The following is a 22,837-nucleotide window of genomic DNA, read 5'->3' on the forward strand; positions in this document are numbered from 1 at the left end:
TTATTTCAGTTCTTCAACAATACATTGATGTTAGGAAAGACATCTAAAAGTGATGTGTCGAATCATCTGTATGATCTGATATATGAGTTAAATCAGATATCACCTAATGTATTACTGGCTGTTTTACCTCAGCTAGAGTTTAAACTCAAGGTACATCACTCAGTTTATTCAATCTATCTATTAGGCTACACAAAATAAATGTCTTGTTTCTCGGGCAACTGACAGCTGAAACTGTAGGGGGGGGGGGGGCGGTTTATTTTTTTTTTTACCTCATTTCTGGCTAGAGGATGGTGCAAAATAAAATTTGGCTATTGTTGAAAATTGTTGGGGCGGGAGGGTGGCCTTGTATTTTTTTTTTTTTTAATGAGAAAGTCATTACTTGTCTACGGTTTTGCTTTCAGTTATATATTATACATTCTTATAGAACATAAACCCAAAAATCAAGTCTACTCAAACACTGAACACTGACTGAAAGGAAAATAATTTTCCATATTTAATTCACGTGATGTAGCTTACTAATGGTAATGGTGACAACCATAATTTAAATTGGTTTAAAATAAAATTCCGTACGACTATTAATAGCTGTCCATAATAACGACAATATTTTAAAGAGTAAGCCTCTGTCAGCATGTGTATCAAAAATAATCATCACGGTAAACGACACTTAGATCTAAATCTAGTATCGCTGGTTTATAATGATTGACCTAACTCCAACCAATGCATGTCACGTGTCATCGGGATTCGGGAAATGACTGTTTCTCAGGATATTCGGTGTGTTTCTCAGGATATTCGGTGTTCTATCTGGGGTTTATATCGAATGACTATTTAAATTTAACTAACAACTGGTCAGTAAAACCATCAAATGTGTAATCCAATTATTATTTTCCGGATTATCAAAACTACTGTTAAATGTGCTAATGACCCAGATTCTGACTAAGGTATGGTGACTATCATCGTATCGTATTCGTAGCCACAAGTTATAATAATTAACCTGTTCTACGATTCATTGTTTTATAAGTAGGATTTTTTCAAACATGGACCGACTGAAGCCGGCAATAATGAGCCGATTAAGATCGAATGATTGAAATACATTGCATTGTTGTCAATGACTTTCGGTGTTTAACACGAATCAAATTCTAGTTCACAAGGGGAGGTAATTAAAATCATGTGATACAAAAATGGAGGTTCTTTCGATATCAATAAAAAAGACCCGTAAATGAGCGTTTACATCTGAATCAGTTTAATACATTTGAATGGATATTCACGTATGGGGCATGTAGATACATGCGGCATATTCTTTTTATGACTTGCTTATCGATGTTCGGGCGGGCGTTACATATTTTTTTATTTTTCATCAAGACTAATAAATAGGCCGCACGCACAACCAATTTTGCGTGCGGGCGGTGCCCGAGAAACAACTTATTTTATTTGTGTTGCCTTAGACAGTTTTCCCAAATTGTTTAACCCATCCAGTAAAATACAGACCAGATATTAAAGTACTCTACCATCAATTTATTGTAACGGACAGCAAAAGCCTGTTCCCAATTCAATTCAGATATTCTGAATAAAATATTGCTTGTATATAAAAAAAAAAAGGGAATGACAATGCTTTTTGCAAGGAGATTATTACTAAGTGCTAGAACTATCCCGATGTTAACCCTGACTGAGTAAATGACCTTTGGCTGCATGTGACACTAAAACTTAAGATGAAAAATAATACCTACCTAATGGAGGCCGTGGTAGCCAGGTGATCCATATCAATTTTAAGCAGGTTTTCCTCATATTGTCTTTCAGATCTGTTTGGATAATTGAAAAGTTTATAATGAAAGTGTGCCATGAATAAAATAAGTAGAAAATAAATATTTGTTATATGAGATGTGGTGTCTAGTTAAATATTAATTATTTATATATTTACAGAGTAATGAGGAACCAGAAAGAAAGAATGTTACTAAATTGTTAGCTAAGATGTTTTCTGAACCTGAATCAAATTTAGCCTCTCAAAATAAGCCGCTGTGGATATGCTTTCTTGGAAGGTTTGTATTTCTTTTAAATTCTATATCTATTAGAGGTTAATTTCTTCTTTATAAAGAATTTAAAAACTGTATTTAAAGGAGCTAAGTCGCTAATATTTGGGACCTAGAAATTGGCACAAATGGGTCGCAACGCATACAATAATGTAATATGAATGTATATAAATTGATTTACATTCAATCATTTCTGTTTTTACTGTAATTTCTAATCAGTTAGGTTTGGCGAAATACGGCAGTATTCTCAATCAAATTTCAATCTCTAGCTTCTGGTTATTCCAGTTTACGCCGATAGTATTTATTGGGCATGCTCTCCAGATAAGAACATAGCGTCACCGTTTGACATGACTTGTGGAATATGCCTAGCCTCGTTTTTCAAGTCCCTTATTACAAATAGCGCTGAAACGCATTATGGTATACGATTTGTGTACCAATTTTAAAATGTTTATTTTGTCTTAAATATTGGATATCAGAATGCCATCTTTTCCCGGTAAGATCACAACATCAATGTTGATTTAAACCGACAAATAAATCATGTTTTCAATGTTGAAGATTTTGGATGATATTGAGTTAGAGACTGAGCTACTTTAAGTTATTAGAGATCTAATTTATAATAAATGGATCTCAATTGCGACTGTTAGAGTGGAATTCGAATGACACAACCGTATGGTTTCAGAATAAATTAGTCTATTGAGTGTACAAGATCTCTGCCTACGTTTAATCCAATTCTCTTCATTTTGATAAATGTTTATAGGAATGAATTTATATATTACAGGTTTAATGATATCAGTATATCAGTTCGAACTATCTGTGTTCAATATGCTCAATATTTCTTTCTACATCATCCAGAATTAACTAAAGAAATATTAGGTAAGGATTTATTATAATATTATTTATTTCATTATATGGCTTCATAAATTCATGCACATACTTTGAACAAGAAAGAATATTAAATGAGCAAGCTGTGTCGACTTTTCTTAAAAAGATAAATAAGATAATTATGAATTATTTTTACAGAGCAACTTAAAGTACGACAACATGATCAAGAAGAAACAGTACGAGTGGAAGTTGTTAATTGTATATTAAATGTTGCTAAGAAAGATTTTGATTGTTTGTCCATGGAAATGTTTGCATTTATTAAAGAAAGAACAAGAGATAAAAAGGTTAGTTTTCACTTCTTCTTAGTGTTGTGATTCATTAATTAAATTTTAAAACCATTGACATTATGTTCTGTTCATAACACAGTCGCATGTAATACCACATTAGTGATATCTAGGTACATAAAATTTAAGGCAAAGACAGATTGTCATCTCATAATAATACCATTATAGTCCGATCGTCAATGTAAATCCGTCGGCTTTTTGGGTAGAAATCGTGGAATAAGCTTTATTTTGTAGGTTTTGATGTTTGATTACAAAAAACCAATGTTGACATTTTTTTTGAGTAGGTCTTCACGGTATGGGTGGCCATTATTTGAGGGTAGCCATTTTGCGATAATATTCCAAATTATTTTTTATTTTCACATTATTTATAATGTTATCGACATATCAACTGTGATTTGGCAGTGTATTAATATTGACGGCATTCATGACTATATCTCAAATTGTTTTCAATCATTTCATGATTATATTTCCAAGATGGCACCCATTTTTAGCGGTAAAATCAGTCGATGTGCTGATTTCGATTATGAGTAGTGTTTGGTGTCAATATATATGTTTTCGGGGTCACAAATTCCATTCCTGACATTTACAACCTTGTAAAATGATCACATGTTCATATACTTAGCATATTACCAAGATGGCGGGCATTTTTGGCCTGAAAATGAGACAATGTGCAGATTTTGATTTAGTGGTAGTGTTTGGTGTCAATATATATATGTTTACGGGGGCGCAGAATCAATTTCTGACATTTACAACCTTGTAAAATGATCACATGTTCACATATTTAGTATATTTCCAATATTGCTGCCACTTGTGGCGGGAAAATCGAACGATGGGTTGATTTCGATTAAGTAGTTGTCTTTGGTGACAATATATATGTTTTCGGGGAGGCAGATTCGATTTCTGTCATATACAACTACGTAAAATGGTCGTATGTTCACCAATTTAGCATATTTCCAAGATGGTGGAACGTTTTCTAAACCCATTATTAGCATTTATTTATCATCGATTTTCCTGGGAAAGTAAAGCCTATTCCTGGCATGAAGGGAAAACGGGCATAGCGGCAGCGTTGTGCTTACGCCGCGTGCCCATCTTGCGCCTGCAACGACCACACCAAGCGCTTACTACAAGATCTATCTACGCTCATTGCCAAGATCTTGCTGCGCGAAAAGTGTTCCCACCATGATCTCACGGTTACCAGTCAGACCGGGATACTTTCTCACCACACTCCGGTGACATGCCTACCAGGCGTAAGGCGTTCTCTCGCCACGCCTATAGAGACTGTGCCATGCTCATCCGTCCTCATTCACTTTCAAAGCAGAAAACAAGCAATCAAGAACATTTCATGGTTTTCTTGAGGTTTCCTCTTTGGGTGCTAGACTGGAGCTGATGGACGAGGCTCAGTGTCTTCCCTATATATACATAAAGGTCGTAACAGCGTAGCAAGCATATGGCCAGGAGCTTCGTTCCAGCCTGGCAGCAACGTGGATGATAGTGGTGGGGACGTGCCTGAAAATGAAATACTTGCTAAGAAGCCCTCATAGCATAGATTATGTTATCAACTGACTTCCAAGATGAATGTAGAACGAACATGTGGAATGATATTGCGCTGGAGTTCAACTACTACATTGTTGGATAATATACCTAATGGGTAAACTCGGCACAGGCTTCCAGGAACATGCTACAAGCTTATACATAACAGAATTGGATTCAGAAACCTTTACAGTAATTTGTTTAGAAAACGTCCTGCCACAAACAAAAATATGCTGAATGTGTGAACATACCACCATTTCACGCAGTTGTAAATGGCAGAAATCGAATCTGCGCCGCCAAAAAACAAATATTGACACAAAAACGCGACTACGTAATCAAAATCAGCACATCGTCCCATTTTCCTGCCTGACATGAAAGCCATATTGGAAATATGCTAAATATGTGAACATGTGACAATTTTACACAGTTGTAAACGGCAAAAATGGAATCTGCTCCCAAAACAATATATCCTGGTACCATAGATGACTACTTATTCAATATCCGCACATCGTTCCACCTTCCCGCCAAAAATGGCCGTCATATTGTAAATGTGCAAAATAATCATTTTACACAGTTGTTACTGACCGAAATGGATTCTGTGCCCTTGAAAACATATATATTGGCACCAACGACGACTACTTAATCAATATCAGCACATGTCCTATTTTCCCGCCAAAAAATGACCGCCATCTTGGAAATATGCTAAGTATATGAACATGTGATCATTTTGCAAGGTTGTAAATGTCAGGAATGAAATCTGTGGCCCCAAAAACATATATTTTGACACCAAGCAAAAATGGTCGCCATCTTGGAAATATCAAACTGAAATGATGGAAAACAATCTGAAGTATAGTCATGAACCCTGCCAATATTAATACATTGCCAAATCACAGTTGATATGTCGATAACATTATAAATAAGGTGAAAATAATAAAATAAGTTGGAATATTATCGCAAAATGGCTACCCTCAAATAATGGCGTCCCATACTATGAAGACCTACTCAGAAAAAATGTCAACATTGGATTTTTGTAATCAAACATCAAAACCTACAAAATAAAGCTTATTCCATGATTTCTACCCGAAAAGCCGACGGATGGGAATTAACAAACCGAATCCGACTATTAATTGGACAATTTTGTTTTTGCCCCCCCCCTCCCCAAAGGCATTGCCATTTTTTTAGATCAATTTAGTTAAGCATTATTATGCACAACCAACTTAATAGAAAATTTAATTTTTTTCTTTTGTAGTTTAAGATACGTAGAGATGCTTTGTTAGGTCTAGGTCAGATGTATAAACATATAATGAGTCAAGAACCAAGAGAAGAACATAATGTAGCTAAAGTAGCATGGATTAGAGATAAAGTCTTCCATGCTTATTATCAACAAAGCAATGATGACAGGTAGATCTATTTTATGTACACATTTCTTTTTGATTTTAGGGAGCCATTGGCTTGCTAACCAGATGGTCTCGGGATCACTCTGGGTGTTGGTTGAGAAAGTTCCTCTGGATTGTCTGGCACAGTTTTCTCTTGTCAGTGGTGCAGGACGGAGGGCCTAGAAAGGACAGTGTCTAGTTGTTCAGATGAGATGAAAAACTGGTGCATGTACACATTGGCATGCACGTAAAAGAACCCTTGACAGTTGGAATTCGATACAAAGAGTCAGCTGTAGCAAAATTTCCCTCAAAGCACACTGTATGGCGTATGCCCGTCTTTATTAGCACAGTCGGTGTAGAAAGTTGAACCCCATTTCATTTTTATACGGCTGTCTGCCTGTCGTCCACAATTTTTTTTGAATTCTCTACAGACGGCATTTAATTTTTAGAGTTGTGGACCTTGTTTCACTTTGTTGAACCATGTCAACACTATATCAACAAAAGTTATCATCCGATCTGATTGAAATTGATTTCAGTGTCTTGTAAAAGTTCCCATTATCTAAAAAAGATTAAATATGCGACAACTCTTGTTGACTGCTCAGACAATTTAGCTACTGTGGGCGTGTGTTTCGTTGCCTGGCAACCTATCTCTGATTTCACCACTAAAGATGATCACAGAAACTTTATTTTTTTAATAATCCATGACATAGTTATACACATGTATTGATGTTATATTTTGGAAGAGGTTATTTGTAACTGCAATATTTAGTGCTAGGGTATGGGCAACTTCTTATTGATATTGAGACAGTGTAAAATAAACAAGCTCATGGAGTGGTTGGTACATGAAACTTCAATGATCTGGGGTTAGGGTTAGTTCATCAATGCTTCAAAAAATATTGATAAGGCCCGTTTTCCATGTACGTCTTGCATTTCTCTTAGACCAACTTTTTTGGCAGCTTGTAGATGTAAAACTGTTCTAAATACAGTATTTACAAGGTAATTGTAATTGATAAAAACTGTGGTTTTGAATAACCTCATCCTCATATTGTAGAGAAAATATATAATATAATTAGTAAACTATTAAATGTACATGTAATATTTTATATCTTACAGATTATTAGTAGAGAGAATATTTAATATTTATTTAGTACCATACCAGATATTGGTACAAGAGAGAATGCAGAGATTGTTACAATTATACTGTCAATTAGATGAAAATGCTGTCAAGTAAGTAATAAATATTCATTGTATAAAATGAAATGGAATGATTTTATGAGAGAAAAAAAATAGCAATGGCATTGTCTGATTATATGGAATGTTACTGATTTTTCTAGATGGTTCAGTAGTTGGCAACAGATTACTTAATAAAGAAATCTTCAAGAAATCAATTGAATTAGACATCTTCTTGAAATTACTATCTTCAAAATATTTAGCATATCTTGCACTTGAAAGTATTGCCCTTGTTATAACAAGACTGTAATTTTTTTATTTTTTTTTTTGCTTACCTTATAGAGCAATGAGAGAAATGTTCAAACACAGAAGCAAGTAAGTAGATTTTATGAAAGAAGATCTTAGACTGCTGGTCATAATTTTGAAAAATATTTATATATATTTTATCTCTTTTGCTGACAGTACATTTTTCAATTATAAGAATATTCCCAACAGATAAGATTTTTTAAGGGTTTGAGAAATACATTGAGAGGTACATTTCTGTTTGAGAGAAAGTAACCATTTTTAATGTCTGCTCTTTTCAGCATAAAAAAATGAATGTTTATATTTACTTTTATATCAAATAAAGTCATATTATGATCATATTTTACATTGTATTTTCAGTGCCCGTCTTAGTACAATATCTTTATTAGAAGGCTATGACCTTGCTGATCAGCCCAATGCTCCTGCTATATTACCCAGACTCACTGCCTTAGCCAGTAAGTTTAATATATTTGTTTATTCAGACAATATATCTACACTACCTGTCTTTTATATACATCCATGTCGGGACTAATTTTTCATCATTTGTTATAGGTTTGTATTCTCATGACAGCAATCAGCGAGAATTGATTAAAACCAAAGATGCTTCTTTTTAAAGAACTGAGCATAGATGAATTTTTTCCTAAAGGAACTTGAGTTTGTGTACTGAATACAGGCATATTTTTATTGTCCCAAAAAGTGGCAGATAAATTTGGTTCAATTTTTGTAATTTTTGCAAATACTTTGTCAGGATTCAGATGTTAAGATCACCAAAAAGTTCTGTGCTAATCAACTGAAAGATATTCAAAAGCTAAATTTGCCTATAGCAGGTCTTTCTTTAGGCCTTAAATGTTATATAAATTATTAATTAGACATATATTAACATGACAGGACCATAATCAACTCTCGATGCCATCGGATACTCAAGATTCTAACTAGATTAGAATGATTCGGCCATTTAATGATTGAATTTAAAATTGAGGAAGTGAGGCTAAGCCTCGAATATACCAGTGCCAATAATAAACAATCAATACACACATCTTGTTAAAACTACAAAAACTGATAACTTGGCTCGGAATAAAGTAATTTGAATGAAATTTTAAGTATATTCATTTTGCTTTATCTATTTTGGACGTATTATAGCAAGAAAGGCCAGCTCTTTATCTAAATCTTACATAATGTATCTTGAAAGATATTCTCAAAATTTCTCTAGCTATTATGTTCTTTCAGATATTTTTTGTAGTAAACAATTGAATCTGTGTTCTGTTATAAATTAGAAATACATTTCTTGTTTTACAGGGTCTCTACCTGAACAACAAAAACCTCAAGAACAGTTGAAAAAGTTTAACTTAATTCTACGTGATGATCGTAGGATGAGAAATCTGCTCAAAATGATTATCTCCCCAGAATGTACTTGTAAAAAAGCTGAAGAAATAGTGGTAAATTTATTATTAAAGATTGGGAGTGTTGAGTGGTCTAATGGACTAACGTGCGCTTTAGATCATAAAGTCTTTCATGAAGTCAAGTGGTGTTGTTTCGGTTCCACACTTGCACATAGGGGCACCTGTCCAACCTCATGTGCTTTCTCCAGATCCTCTAGTTTCTTCCCACTGCTAAAGAACCCTACACAAAAGTAAAATATTAAAATAGAATTGAACCATATGTTAGTCTCAAAATGACGTAGATTGTGTTGAGTGGACATTAAACCCCATTCCTGTCTCTTTCTCTCTCATTAGTAAAGTTATAAACACATCTGATTTATCGTTAGAAAATCTGTTTTAATGGTTTTGAGAGTGCTCTAGTATAAAGCACTCTTCTAATAGCTTTTGTAATTTAAAATCTCTTGTGTCATTTGCTTTTTTCTGAAATATATCCAATTTTCTACACCTTAATTCACGCTAATATGTACTCAAATTGATTATTTAACATTGGATTAAGAAAACAGAATCAAAATATCTAACGGATTAAAAAGTAGTCCATCAAAAGATTTCCACAAAAATTAGAGATGACTCAGACTTTTGATGACTATCCTATATATTGTCTCAACAGAATTGAATCAATTTTGGACCGATATTCACGATAGAGATTAAACTTTCAAAATATTGTAGTTTGCAAGTTATTAATAATCCATCAAAGAATAATGAAAAGCTTTAATTTTAAAGGTAGAATTGTAATATTGTTATTATTATTGTATATTATAGAAAGAAGTCTTAAGAAAATTGGGTTTTAATTCTGGTGGACCCAATCATCTTTATAATATGGTGAAATCTTTATTAGAGAGAATAGCACCTGTGATGATTGATACAGAAGCTATTGATGTATTAGTTAAACATATAGATGATGTAATTACTGGTAAAACATCCCTAGAGGGTGGTATAGATAACACACCAGAAAAGGGAGTTAATTTATTATTGGTAAGATGGCATTTCTTTAATCATAATTCATGAAAAAAAATTTTAACATACAAAATATTCTGAGACACTTTCTCTTTGGTAAATTGGTATATGTAATAAAGATGACAATGAAAAAAATAATATAAAATATAATCTGGTTTAGTAAGATAGTGAAATTAATTAAATGAAATTACAGCAATTAACAAAATAAAAATACTACAAAAATGATCTTGATACATAATATATTATTGATTGATACTATGTTTAGAGTGTTAGACGGTGTGTGTATTATGATTACAATTTAAAACATCTAATACAAAAAAAGAAACTGAGAAATAATTTAGCACATTTTATTTGTAGAGGAACTGTTTTGTAAATCCTATTGTTTCAATATATGTATTGAATTTACGTTGTTCTAGCATTTATCAATATAAATTTTATTATTTTCAGGGTTTGTCTCAAGCTTTTCCACATTATTTCCGTACAGCTGATGTATTTGAAAGATTTCTTTCTTTCTTAAAACAGGATGATGATGTTGTTTGTAAGTATTTATATAGTTTACATTATAGTTTTATCGTGTTTATCTTTAATGTCTTGGTAAGAGTTGTAAAGCTGTGATCTATATCGGCTGTTTTTCATCAGTAACAACTGATAAGCCGATTTATAAAACAAGGATCTAATCTACTTTTGACTCAATGATAAAAGGTTAATTATTACGTGTTGATTAAGAAATCAATCAATTTGTCCTCTAATCCTTAAATGTGATGGAGGGTTGAAATCACAAGGTCTGTCGTTGAGTCAAGTGGCAAGGTTTCAGTTCTTTGTTTGAGGGTGACAAGGAGTAGGTCACCTGTCCAACCTCATGGGTTTTCTCCTGGTCCTCCGGTTCCCCCCCCCCCCCCAGGTGCTAAAGACCCCTACACACAAGCAAATTATTGAAATACAATTGAACCATATGTTAGTCCCAAAAGTTTGTGTTGAGTGGACCTTAAGTCCATCTCTCTCTCTCTCTCTCTCTCTCTCTCTCTCTCTCTCTCTTAACTGTGATACCTTTGTGAATGATAAATGTAGACCAATTCAGTTTACTGTACACGTAATTACCACATTGAACTGATTATTCATAACATGTACAGTAAGCAACCTATTGGTATCCCAAAATATTTTCTATGCACTCTGAAATGCCAATTTATTTTAGTCATTTTCTCTGTCGGTGAAAGTTTGATTAATTTTAAAGTGAGCCATATTGTTATTTACATTATTAGGTGGTGTAACATTACAGATATTAAATCATACTGGAGCTAGAATACAAACCATGCATCCTAATATATATACGTAAGTAATCATTGTATCTATATCAAAACATATAATTGGAAGTCAATTCTTGTTTTGGGTTCTTAGACTGGTTTCATGCTATGTAAGTCACAGATTCACATATAACTCCTGTTTAGTTACCCCAACCTAGTTTGTGTCAAGTGGATGTTAAACCCCATTGCTGCTGCTTTTTCTCATGGTGAGTGACATCAAAGAATAGTTCCTTACAGATTTGTCATATTCCTGATAAAAATTGTTCAACATTAATGGTTTGAGAATTAATTTTTGTGCACAATGGAAGTAACTTGCATTATGTTTATAGTTCTTGTGATATGGTACTTGCATTATGTTACATATTTATATTTTCAGTGATATAGTACCTGTATTATGTTATATATTTATATTTTCAGGGATATGGTACCTGTATTAGTGAGTATAGCGAAGATGGGTAATCCTAAACAAACTAAACATGCTATACGTTGTATCAGTACAATATGTGCTCAAAATAAAGCCAGTGTATTAGGACAGATTTTCGAGGTAAGAGACATATTTCATCTTTTCGCCACCATCTTTTATTTCTTGATTCAGTTACAGAAATTTAAGAAAAATTTATTGCTCAGATCAATTACAGATTTCAGACCCACTTTGATTTTAAATTTTACATGGGAATGATGCATCATTTGCATTTTCGCAATATCAAATTTCTCACGGCTTAATCCATGCAAAATATGTACTCTGATTGATTAATCAACATTTAATTAAGATAATCTCCTGGTTTGGATGAAATCAGATTTGAAATGGGGTCATAGCGAGCAGCATAGATCTATAAATTTAAATTCAACATAACTTTATAAATACTGAATGGAATTGGACTGATATTCCTATTAAAGATTAATATTCACATATTGTAGTTTGCAAGTAATTTCTATACCGTTAATTGATGCATCGAGTCTTTAATCTAGGATCTGTACATAAAATGTAGTTAAAATTCTCTCTTGTCTTTAGGTGATCAGAATAATGTTTTACTGGATTCTAATCACTTGTTTTCTATTTATAGCATGTCAAGAAAAATCTTCATCCTGATTCGGCAAATTATATCAATTCCATCGTAGCACTTGGTCATATAGCACAACTTTGTCCAGAAGAATTTGGTGGTGAAATGAAAAATATAGTATCAAAGATAATTGTAAAAGATTTAATGATGCATGATAGAGTAAGTATTTACTATTATTCTTTGTCAGTCTTTATATGTTTAGATTTCATTTGAATCATCAAGTAATTTGCAAACATCTTGCAATCTGTTGGGGTAGGATACCAAAGATTACATTTCTTGGTTAATGGAAGTGCCATATTTTATAACTATTTTAAATAGATGGGTTTGGACGGTGTCATGGTTTGATTCGGTACCTTATTTTTCTATACGCCTACATTTTCATGTGGACGTATTATGCCGTCACCCTTGTTTGTTTGTTCACATTTTGTTTATGGACACTCTACAGGTCACAATTTTTATCCAATTTTGACGAAACTTGAAATATGGGTTTATAGTCTTATACTCAACAATCTTTGTTCCTTTAGATATTGACATATATCGGACCGTAACTCCAAGGATTATGGTCCCTGATTGTACAAAAAATCACGTTTTTAGCTTGTGGACACTAGCATGATAAATCATTTCAAATAGGTTCAAACCATGTCAGTGGTATTGTTACTAGGTTGTATGCTTTTAGTACACCATCAGTAAAATATAAGCACATCATTCTCAGATAGGTTCTCATGTAGACAAAACACATGGAAGAAATTACACATTGATCTTATTAATAATATTAAGTATGCGAATGTATATTAATGATGAAAGGCGTCACAGATGGCAATTGGTTTGAAATGCTGGGAAATGGATCATTAGTCTGTTATATATATGTTATGAGTCTGATCACAGTGTAATTCTGGTGTTTACTCTTTCTGCTCCCTCTACTAAAGGAATCTATGTGCATGGAAAATGATGAAATAAAGATAAGCTATTGATTTCTCTTTCTCTCTATAAATAGACAAGTGGACCTGAAACTGATGAAAGTTGGTATGCTGATCATTTAGTTACAGAAGAAACACAAGCTAAGGTATTTATTTTCTTTTCTCTATATATTACTTATATTTAATTATAAAGGATTATTTAATACATCAGAATTTGGAAACTTCAGGTCAAAATGTATGACTTTATAAATGATAATCCATTTCTTGCAATCTGATGAATTCTTAGGGCAACCATATCAATTTAATCAGCAAGTAAACAAAGTTTATTGTGTAATTTGGGCATGTTTACCATATTAAGATAGACCTTTAATAGACATTAATTGTCCCCCGCCTTTCGAAGAAAGCAGGGGACTATTAAAATGGGTTCGTCTGTCCGTCCGTCTGTCCGTCTGTCTGTCTGTGAGAGAGATGAAACTTGGTGTATAGTTTCATTACATCAATACCTTGACTAAGTTCGATGATGAGCATTTTCTGCTCAGGGTAAGCAGAGCAATAAGCAATTTGATTGGCCGAGACTTTGGAACACAATAACTCTCCTTCTAATTAAGCTAGAATGTTCAAAACTTGGTGTAGGTGTTTATTAGGTCAATGCCTTGATGGAGTGTGAAGATAAACATTTTCTTCTTAGGGTAAGCAGAGATAAGCAATTTGATTGATTGATGCTTTGGGACACGATAACTTTAGTTCCAATTAAGTGAGAGTGATGAAACTTGGTGTATAGTTTCATTACATCAATATCTTGACTAAGTTCGATGATGAGCATTTTCTGCTCAGGGTAAGCAGAGCGATAAGCAATTTGATTGGCCGAGACTTTGGAACACAATAACTCTCCTTCTAATTAAGCTTGAATATTCAAACTTGGTGTAGGGGTTTATGAGGTCAATGCCTTGATGGAGTGCGAAGATCAGCATTTTCTGCTTAGGGTAAGCAGAGATAAGCAATTTGATTGGTTGATGCTTTGGAACACGATAACTTGAGTTCTAATTAAGTGAGAGTGATGAAACTTGGTGTATAGTTTCATTACATCAATACCTTGACTAAGTTCGATGATGAGAATTTTCTGCTTAGGCTAACGAGCAATAAGCATTTTGATTGGTCAAGACTTTGGAACATAACAACTCTTCTTCTAATTGAGGTAGAATGTTTAAACTTGATGTAGATGTTCGTCTTGACTGAGTTCAATGATTAACATATCGAGCTAAAGCAAAGCAGAGATAAGCAATTTCCTGCTTTGGGACAAGATAACTTTGATTCTATCTGATAGAGAGGGATGAAACTTAGTGTATAGTTGATAATCAGTTTGATTGCTTGATACTTTGGAAAAAAATAGATGTGCGATTAATTAATATGTGTCATCTATTTATTTGGGGATTTCGGCGGGGGACATCAGCCTCACTGTTGACTTGTTTCTATAAAGAGATGGATTGTGTATAGAGTTTTTGTTTATTGTAGATTCAAGCATTAAAGTTATTAGTGCGATGGTTAAAAGGATTAAAAAATAACTCGTTTAATTCTGGCACATTATCTACATTACGATTACTTTATACTGTTATCATACATGATGGAGATCTCATGGAAAACGGAAATATCAAGTAAGTAAATCGCTGCTTTGATCATAAGAGGATCTGCTAAGGGCAGGGCTGTCGGTAATTTTTCACAGTTGATTAGCAGCACTGCTAATCAAAAAGTCCAATTTTGCCAAATTTGATTAGCAAATTTAAAAATTGATTAGCAGTTTTTCAGTTTCAACGTAAAACACCTAAATAACAAGATATTACTTTAATTCATAACGAATTGAAATATGATTAGATTCCATTCTGACTATTCTTAGATTTTTTAGCACTGCCACAAGTACTTGTGACAGTTTGTGAATGTGATGTAGACATTTAGTTAGGTCTTATGTCTGAAGCCAATTCTTGACAGTGACTTCCGAAGCCCCACTCATTTTAATTGTAATTTTTTTGTTACGTTAGAAATCTTCGTTAGAAAACAATTTCGTCTGCTTTGTATCGTGTATTATTATTTTTGTTCAATCGGGCGCACCTCGATTAACTAGACACACGCAATATAAACAATAATATTTTACGGGAATTTTTACTTTGATTTATCATTTTACAATACATTAACATGTGTTTATTTTTTTTATATTTTATTTACAATACGTGGGAGATACACTGGATTTATTTCTTTCAAAATGAATATGATATAATTACTTGATGTCTCACAACGTGAGTGGTACTACTTGATTCCCTATTTCCGGTTTAATAGTCCCTATTCATAGAGTTATGTCCCTGTGTTATATAGTATTGTGTCTGGGCATTTCAAGAAAAAAATGTCACACGGAGAATTCAGTTTTGTTTATAAAATTTTATTCAACATTTTATACACGTTGAAAGTGTTGAGTAAGCCTTCTAGTCTTCAAAATGCGGATTATTCTTGTGTCAATATCCAAAATGACAGGCATATTAATGATTCGCAGTAACTGCGAAACAAAAACGTTAGATTTTAATTTTTGGTTAGTTTTATACACGTTGAAAGTGGACAAAATATGTATCGCAAATTGCGCTGCGATACTGGTTGTCGGCACCCCTGGCTAAGGGTATCCCATAATGTGCAGAACATGTGACATGGCTGTTCTATATGGACATAGATTTTCTTGTAATCATTTATTTTTTTATTTGCAAACATTTTCTTGGTTGTATCTGGCATAGTAACCGCTTGTTGATTTCAGAATACACCATTTCTTATTTTTCAAGAGAAGATGCCAACCTGACCTTAAAATATTTCTTTCAGTAAACCAGAATTGGCTAGATTACGGTTACAAGCAGGTTGTTGTATGTTAAAACTAGCTGAAGAACCAGGATATGCTGAAATGGTGACATCTGAACAATTTCTGGCTTTGGCTTTACTTATTATAGTAAGTAAAAATTTAATACAGACAATATTTACAAAAATTACACCTTTTTGGATATAATAATGCTGTTTCTAATTGAGGTAAAATGTTCAAACTTGATGTAGATGTTTATAAGGTGAATGTCATGACTGCTAAGCCGAGATAAACAATTTAATTTGAGGAACACAATAACTCTGCTTCTAATTGAGTATAGTGATGAAACATAGTGTATGGTTTTATTACATCTGTATCTTTACTAATAGGAATTTACTGCTTGAGTTTATAAAGTAAACATTGTGCAAGGTTCTTTTACTTACCTTGAGATTGAGGCTGGGGCCAACAGACTTACTGTTGGCTTGTTATCACTGTGGATGTCCTGCCACTGCTGATAAGCTCTGCAAGCAAGCTTATTATTAGGCTACACAAAATAAATGTCTTGTTTCTCGGGCAACTGACAGCTGAAACTGTAGGGGGGGGGGGGGCGGTTTATTTTTTTTTTTATCTCATTTATGGCTAGAGGATGGTGCAAAATAAAATTTGCCTATTGTTGAAAATTGTTTGGGCGGGAGGGCGGCCTTGTATTTTTTTTTTTTTAATGAGAAAGTCATTACTTGTCTACGGTTTTGCTTTCAATTATATATTATACATACTTAGAACATAAACCCAAAAATCAAGTCTACTCAAACACTGAACACTGACTGAAAGGAAAATAATTTTCCATATTTAATTCACGTAATGTAGCTTACTAATGGTAATGGTGACAACCATAATTGAAATTGGTTTAAAATAAAATTCCGTACGACTATTAATAGCCGTCCATAGTAACGACAATATTTTAAAGAGTAAACCTCTGTCAGCATGTGTATCAAAAATAATCATCACGGTAAACCACACTGCGATCTAAATCTAGTATCGCTGGTTTATAATGATTGACCTAATTCCAACCAATGTCACGTGTCATCGGGATATGACTGTTTCTCAGGTTATTCGGTGTGTTTCTCAGGATATTCGGTGTTCTATCTGGGGTTTATATCGAATGAGTATTTAAATTTAACTAACAACTCGTCAGTAAAACCATCAAATGTGTAATCCAATTATTATTTTCCGGATTATCAAAACTACCGTTAAATGTGCTAATGACCCAGATTCTGACTGAGGTATGGTGACTATCATCGTATCGTATTCGTAGCCACAAGTTATAATAATTAACCTGTTCTACGATTCATTGTTTTATAAGTTTTATAACATGGACCGACTGAAGCCGGCAATAATGAGCCGATTAAGATCGAATGATTGAAATACATTGCATTGTTGTCAATGACTTTCGATGTTTAACACGAATTAAATTCTAGTTCACAAGGGGAGGTAATTAAAATCACGTGATACAAAAATGGAGGTTCTTTCGATATCAATAAAAAAAGACCCGTAAATGAGCGTTTACATCTGAATCAGTTTAATACATTTGAATGGATATTCACGTATGGGGCATGTAGATACATGCGGCATATTTTTTTTATGACTTGCTTATCGATGTTCGGGGGGCGTTACATATTTTTTATTTTTCATCAAGACTAATAAATAGGCCGCACGCGCAACCAATTTTGCGTGCGGGCGGTGCCCGAGAAACAACTTATTTTATTTGTGTTGCCTTAAAATGAAAATATACAATGATGAAGTTGGATTGAATTTAAAATCCACTTCTTTTTCTCTCTAAACAATAAATATATTTTGTTTGTATATGTTTCAGGATAGTTGTTATAATGTGAGATTAAAGTTTGCTGCCAAGTTACATAAAGGATTATTATTAATGAAACTACCCCTGGAGTATATGAGTATATTTTCTCTAGGAGCTAATGATCCTTTAAAAGAAAGACGTGTACAATTGAAACAGTTTTTACATATCAATGTTCAGAAAAGACGTGAATATTTAAAACATCCAGGGCTCCGAAAAACTACACGTAAGTATAATCTTTTTCTTTTTGTCTAATTAAATTTCATACAAAGTGTTTGTGTTCATGAATTTGAAACAGTTGACAATAATTACTGTCAGAGTTATTGTTCTTGGTAATTTGAAAAATCTTGTTAACACTCTAAAGCTAAAGTTACTATCCAGTCGAAAGAAAAATGCTCCGTTACAGGCTAAAGAAGAAATATTTGACAACCTTTACGGACAGCTTGAACAACTTAAACGCTGTGTGTTTCGTTGCCTGGCAACCAATCTTTTATGAAGTAACTATTTTAAATTAGAAGAGGGTGTAATTATTATTACTTTATTTCAGAATTGATGACAACTATATTACCAGATTATGTTTTACCATATACCATCCATCTTCTAGCTCATGATCCTGATCTTAAAACATTCGATAATAGAGATGCACTAAAGAATATCAAAGAGTAAGTTTAGATTTGAATAATAGTTATTGCGTAATGGTGTTCTTAAAATAATAATAAAAATAGAAGAATTTAGAAGATTTTTAGTCTTAAGGGCTGGCAACTAATATAATATACAATTAGTAATTTTTGACTTCTCCCAAACTGCTTGATGGATTTCATCAATATTTGGTAGATTAACTGGAATAATCTCCCTTCAACATCTTATCTCATTAAATGATGTCAAACAGTCAATAAGAATTGGTTTAAAAAGATTTCATAAAGTGGATATTTCTTTGTTTGTTTCTTTTAATGCTTACTTGCTATTCACATTATTTTCAAGATGTTTATTTTTCATCTTTCAGATGCCTGTATTTTATTATGGAACCTTTAATAGGAAGGGCAGAGGACTATAATTATGCCTTTTTACGTAAAATGATTGAAAATATTAAACAAACAAAAGATGCCATGGGTCCAGATAATGAAAATCTCAATAAGGTTAGTCTGATTATACAATGATAAAAAGAGTATTGTATGTTGTACAGTAGTGTAGATTCTCAATGAAATAATGATAAATGCTGATATCCCATAATCAAATGTGAATTCTAAGGAAGCTTGTCTTTGTAAATCTGTACTAGCAAGTCTGAAGCATTGTGGTATAAATTGTATCGAACTGAATAAGTTCTCATGCATTAATAATAGTTCTTTCAATTAAAACTATTGGGTAACCAAATTGTTTAACGCATGGGTTTTCTCTGGGTCTCTAGTTTGTCAAGTGGACGTTAAACCCCATTTCTATCTCAATTAAAACAAATCCCAATCTGAGACCTAATGTTTCTTGTTCTGTTATGTAAAACACAGAATATTGTTTTTGACATTAGTCCGAACATCGTAGGTTGGCTTCATTATATTAAAAATATTTGTGGTCATAGAATGACAACTTTCTCTGATGTTTTGCAAAACACAGAACTGTTTTTTGATTATAGTGTTAAACTAGATTCGATTTTTTTTTTCTATTTGAACAGAAATTATATGCAGTTTGTGATGTAGCTCTTGGTATTATGTTGAGTAAAACTAACATAACGTTAAAAGATTGTACGTTTGAACCTCAGTTACCATCTAAACTATTTACTACCATGGATAAGGTAAGATGAACGTTATACACAGCAAGGATATCATTTCTTTTTCAGAAATAAATTTTCTTATTCTTAGTCTCTAAATAATCAGGAGGCCCAGAGAGTAATCTCTGTATTGGCCTAGAAAGTTCATGATTTTCTAGTCTGGTTCCCCCTTGCTAGTGATGTAGGATGGAAACCCTGGCAAAGTCTATTGTACACATTGTCATGCATGTAAAAAAAAAAAAAAATTGGGTGGTGGGAATTCCTGTATATGGAAATGCTACTGTCTCGGAAATATATCTTAGCACACTGCCTGGCGTATACCAGTCTTCAGTAGCCATGTTAGTGTAGAAAAGTAGGAAAATAATCTCCATTTGATTTGTAAATTTAATAATATACAGATATTTTGTATATAATTGTAATTATTTTATAAGAAATGTTGCCACTTGATGATTATGATTTTCTCATTTATTTACTTTTTCGTTGCAGGATTATTCCAACACAAAAAGTTATTTACCCAAAGATTTTAATTTTGATGCTCCTAAGGTAGGATATCTGTATATAATGTTTGATGGGTTGTTAGTTTTTGTCACAAACACCATTTTCATGACTTTGATTTCATGTAGTGGTCTATGAAGTCATGCGAATAAGACATCAGATGACTGACTTGAATTGGTTTGTATTCTGATGTAGCCCAAGAAAAACCTGAATAATTTTTCAAGCATGGTTCCCTCTTGTCATGGTTAATGCCTGCTGGACTGAAAAGGAAATTGTCATTGGGATAGGACAGAATACAGAATTTTACCCCTTTCTGATGAAACCTTTAATTATGTTTATATGAAAGTGACTTTGTCCTGATGAATTATTGGAGAAAATCATGGAGTTACTGCTTGATAAAATCACAAATGTCATAATTATTCCTTGAAATTGTACGTGTAGCTATTCTTATATTCCATGAAACCATTAGATATTCAATGAAATGGTGAGTATAAAAATTCTTATGTTCTTTTTAACAGAGAAAAGGCATACAGGCATTGATAGATGGTCCATCCAAATCTAATTCAGCTAAACTATATACCACAACAGAAATTATTGTAGAAAGTCCAGCACCAGTTATAAATCGAAATCCAAAATCACCCCGAACAAAACGAGAGAAGAAAGTCACTGAGAAAAAAACAGATAAAGGGTATAACATATTACGATTCACAATAGTTTCAGTTGTATTTGCTTTTTCGATCCCTGCATTGGCCGAGAAAGTTCATCCAGATTTTCCGGCGTGGTTCTCCCTTGTCAGTGATGCAGGACGGAGGGGCTGACAAGGAAAGCTGTCTCGTCGTTCGGATGGGACGAAAAACCGAGGTCCCGTGTACACATTGGCGTGCACGTAAAAGATCCCTTGGCAGTTGGAATTCGATATAAGAGTAGGCCGTAGTGCCGCTGTCCGGGCAAAATTTCCCTCATAGCACACTGTATGGCGTATGCCCGTCTTCATTAGCCCAGGTTAGGAGCAGAACAGTAGGACATTAAACCCCATTTCATTTCATTTCATTTCCTTTGTATTTGCTTTTATTTGTTCGTACATTGACAGATCACATTCATTTAAAAAATGACACTAAAATTGGAATCATTATGTTGTGAATCAAGAAATCTGACAAATAGAGACATTTTAAAACTTAAACAAAATATGTCGTAATATTAATGCTATTTAATGTTTATAAAACTTTTTAGAGATTTAAAATGCAAGTTCCTAATTCTCTTGCTTTGCATTGAAAAGATCCAATTAAGGCCAAGGAAATGATTCAGCTCAGTTAAAAGTCTGATTTTTTTTGTATTTTAGTAAAGAGAATATCAAAAAAGATGATGCAGACTTGCTAACAGAAGATGAAGAATCGCGGAATGATTCTATAACCAGTGAATCAGAGGAAAGTAGAAATTCCAGTCCAGAAATACAAGTTCAAAAATCTCGCAAAACAAAACAAACAAAGACTGCTTCCGCTTCGTCGAGTGAAACGACAAACAATAATAACGTTAAAGCAGGAACTAAACAAACAAAAATGGATGATTTCAGTTCGGCAGGCGCGTCGTCTAAACCATCTAAATCGCTAGTCAATGGCAGTACTAAAGACACTAAAGGTGGTAAAAAAACAAAAACTGTTAATACAAGTGATAGTGAAAGCAGTAATCTGAGTGGATCAACACGGAAACGACAGGCAAGTTCAGATGAAGAAACACCAGTGAAGAGAACACGAAGAGGGGAAGAAACAGATAAATCACGAACAGCAGCAAAAACGTAAGTACCACGGTGCAGCATATATTACTGACATTGGTCCAAGCTATTTTATTTCAACAACCTGCTTTAGCACCATTTATTTGGTCTGTCATTGAGTCAACTGGCGTGGTTTCGATTCCCTGGTTGTACGTGACAAGGAGTAGGGTCGCCTGTCCAACCTCGTGGGTTTTGTCTGGGTCCTCTGGTTTCCTCCCACTGCTAAAGACCCCTACGAGCAAGTGAATTATTGAAATAAAATTAAACCATATGTTAGTCCCGAAATGCCTAGTTTGTGTCATGTGGACATTAAACCCCATTTCTCTCTCTCTCTCACTATCTATTTTTGTTGATATATGCCTGATAACGACTTGAGAAATCTTGTTGAAATGTCGCAGTGAAATAAACCATAGTAATTGTTTTCCATAAATAGTGTTTTACCTTTGTAATGACCTAGCTAATTTCTTGCAGCAGATAATGTTATTACCCCTCTACTGTGAAATAACATATTCTTAGTCAAAAAATTGAGCTTTGTGGACCTTATTTATATTTTTATGAGATAGATACCTATTATTTTACAGTCAAGTGGTTAAAAATGTCAGTCCAGAATTAAGTGGTAGTGATTCTGAGAGCGGTCCATCAACAAGGGGATCATCACGGAAACGGGCTGTATCCCCACCTCCCCAAAAATCATTACCCCCTAAAAAGTAAGTTGTGTGTTTAGATCAACTGATGCATATTTATCATCGGCACGTGCGTACATGTTACCTTAATGTAATCTTCATGATAATAAAATATAATAAAATGAAGTCACATTTTAAATGCAAAATTGTAAATAAATATGATTGGTTTCTTTGTTGGATATGTGCAAGAAGCATTAGTAGTTATA

At 33.4% G+C, this 22,837-nt stretch overlaps 1 protein-coding gene across 3 annotated transcripts in view; it reads left to right on the top strand.

Moving 5' to 3' along the window:
* Positions 1–22,837, top strand: part of LOC126830146 (sister chromatid cohesion protein PDS5 homolog B) — a 35,495-nt gene that overhangs the window by 5,998 nt on the left and 6,660 nt on the right. For all 3 annotated transcript variants that reach the window (XM_050560419.2, XM_050560421.2, XM_050560418.2), the window contains exons 7-31: positions 10–150; positions 1,918–2,033; positions 2,803–2,897; positions 3,045–3,190; positions 5,970–6,121; positions 7,210–7,323; positions 7,609–7,641; positions 7,930–8,024; positions 8,866–9,005; positions 9,768–9,980; positions 10,410–10,500; positions 11,222–11,291; positions 11,681–11,807; positions 12,328–12,483; positions 13,319–13,387; positions 14,754–14,893; positions 16,095–16,218; positions 17,942–18,152; positions 18,474–18,588; positions 18,930–19,062; positions 19,590–19,709; positions 20,172–20,228; positions 20,699–20,868; positions 21,520–21,972; positions 22,530–22,655. In XM_050560419.2, coding sequence (XP_050416376.1) covers positions 10–150; positions 1,918–2,033; positions 2,803–2,897; positions 3,045–3,190; positions 5,970–6,121; positions 7,210–7,323; positions 7,609–7,641; positions 7,930–8,024; positions 8,866–9,005; positions 9,768–9,980; positions 10,410–10,500; positions 11,222–11,291; positions 11,681–11,807; positions 12,328–12,483; positions 13,319–13,387; positions 14,754–14,893; positions 16,095–16,218; positions 17,942–18,152; positions 18,474–18,588; positions 18,930–19,062; positions 19,590–19,709; positions 20,172–20,228; positions 20,699–20,868; positions 21,520–21,972; positions 22,530–22,655 — 3,407 coding nt within the window. The remainder of the gene's footprint in view (positions 1–9; positions 151–1,917; positions 2,034–2,802; positions 2,898–3,044; positions 3,191–5,969; positions 6,122–7,209; positions 7,324–7,608; positions 7,642–7,929; positions 8,025–8,865; positions 9,006–9,767; positions 9,981–10,409; positions 10,501–11,221; positions 11,292–11,680; positions 11,808–12,327; positions 12,484–13,318; positions 13,388–14,753; positions 14,894–16,094; positions 16,219–17,941; positions 18,153–18,473; positions 18,589–18,929; positions 19,063–19,589; positions 19,710–20,171; positions 20,229–20,698; positions 20,869–21,519; positions 21,973–22,529; positions 22,656–22,837) is intronic.

This window comes from Patella vulgata, chromosome 8, assembly GCF_932274485.2.
Source record: "Patella vulgata chromosome 8, xgPatVulg1.2, whole genome shotgun sequence".
Classification (NCBI taxonomy): domain Eukaryota; kingdom Metazoa; phylum Mollusca; class Gastropoda; family Patellidae; genus Patella; species Patella vulgata.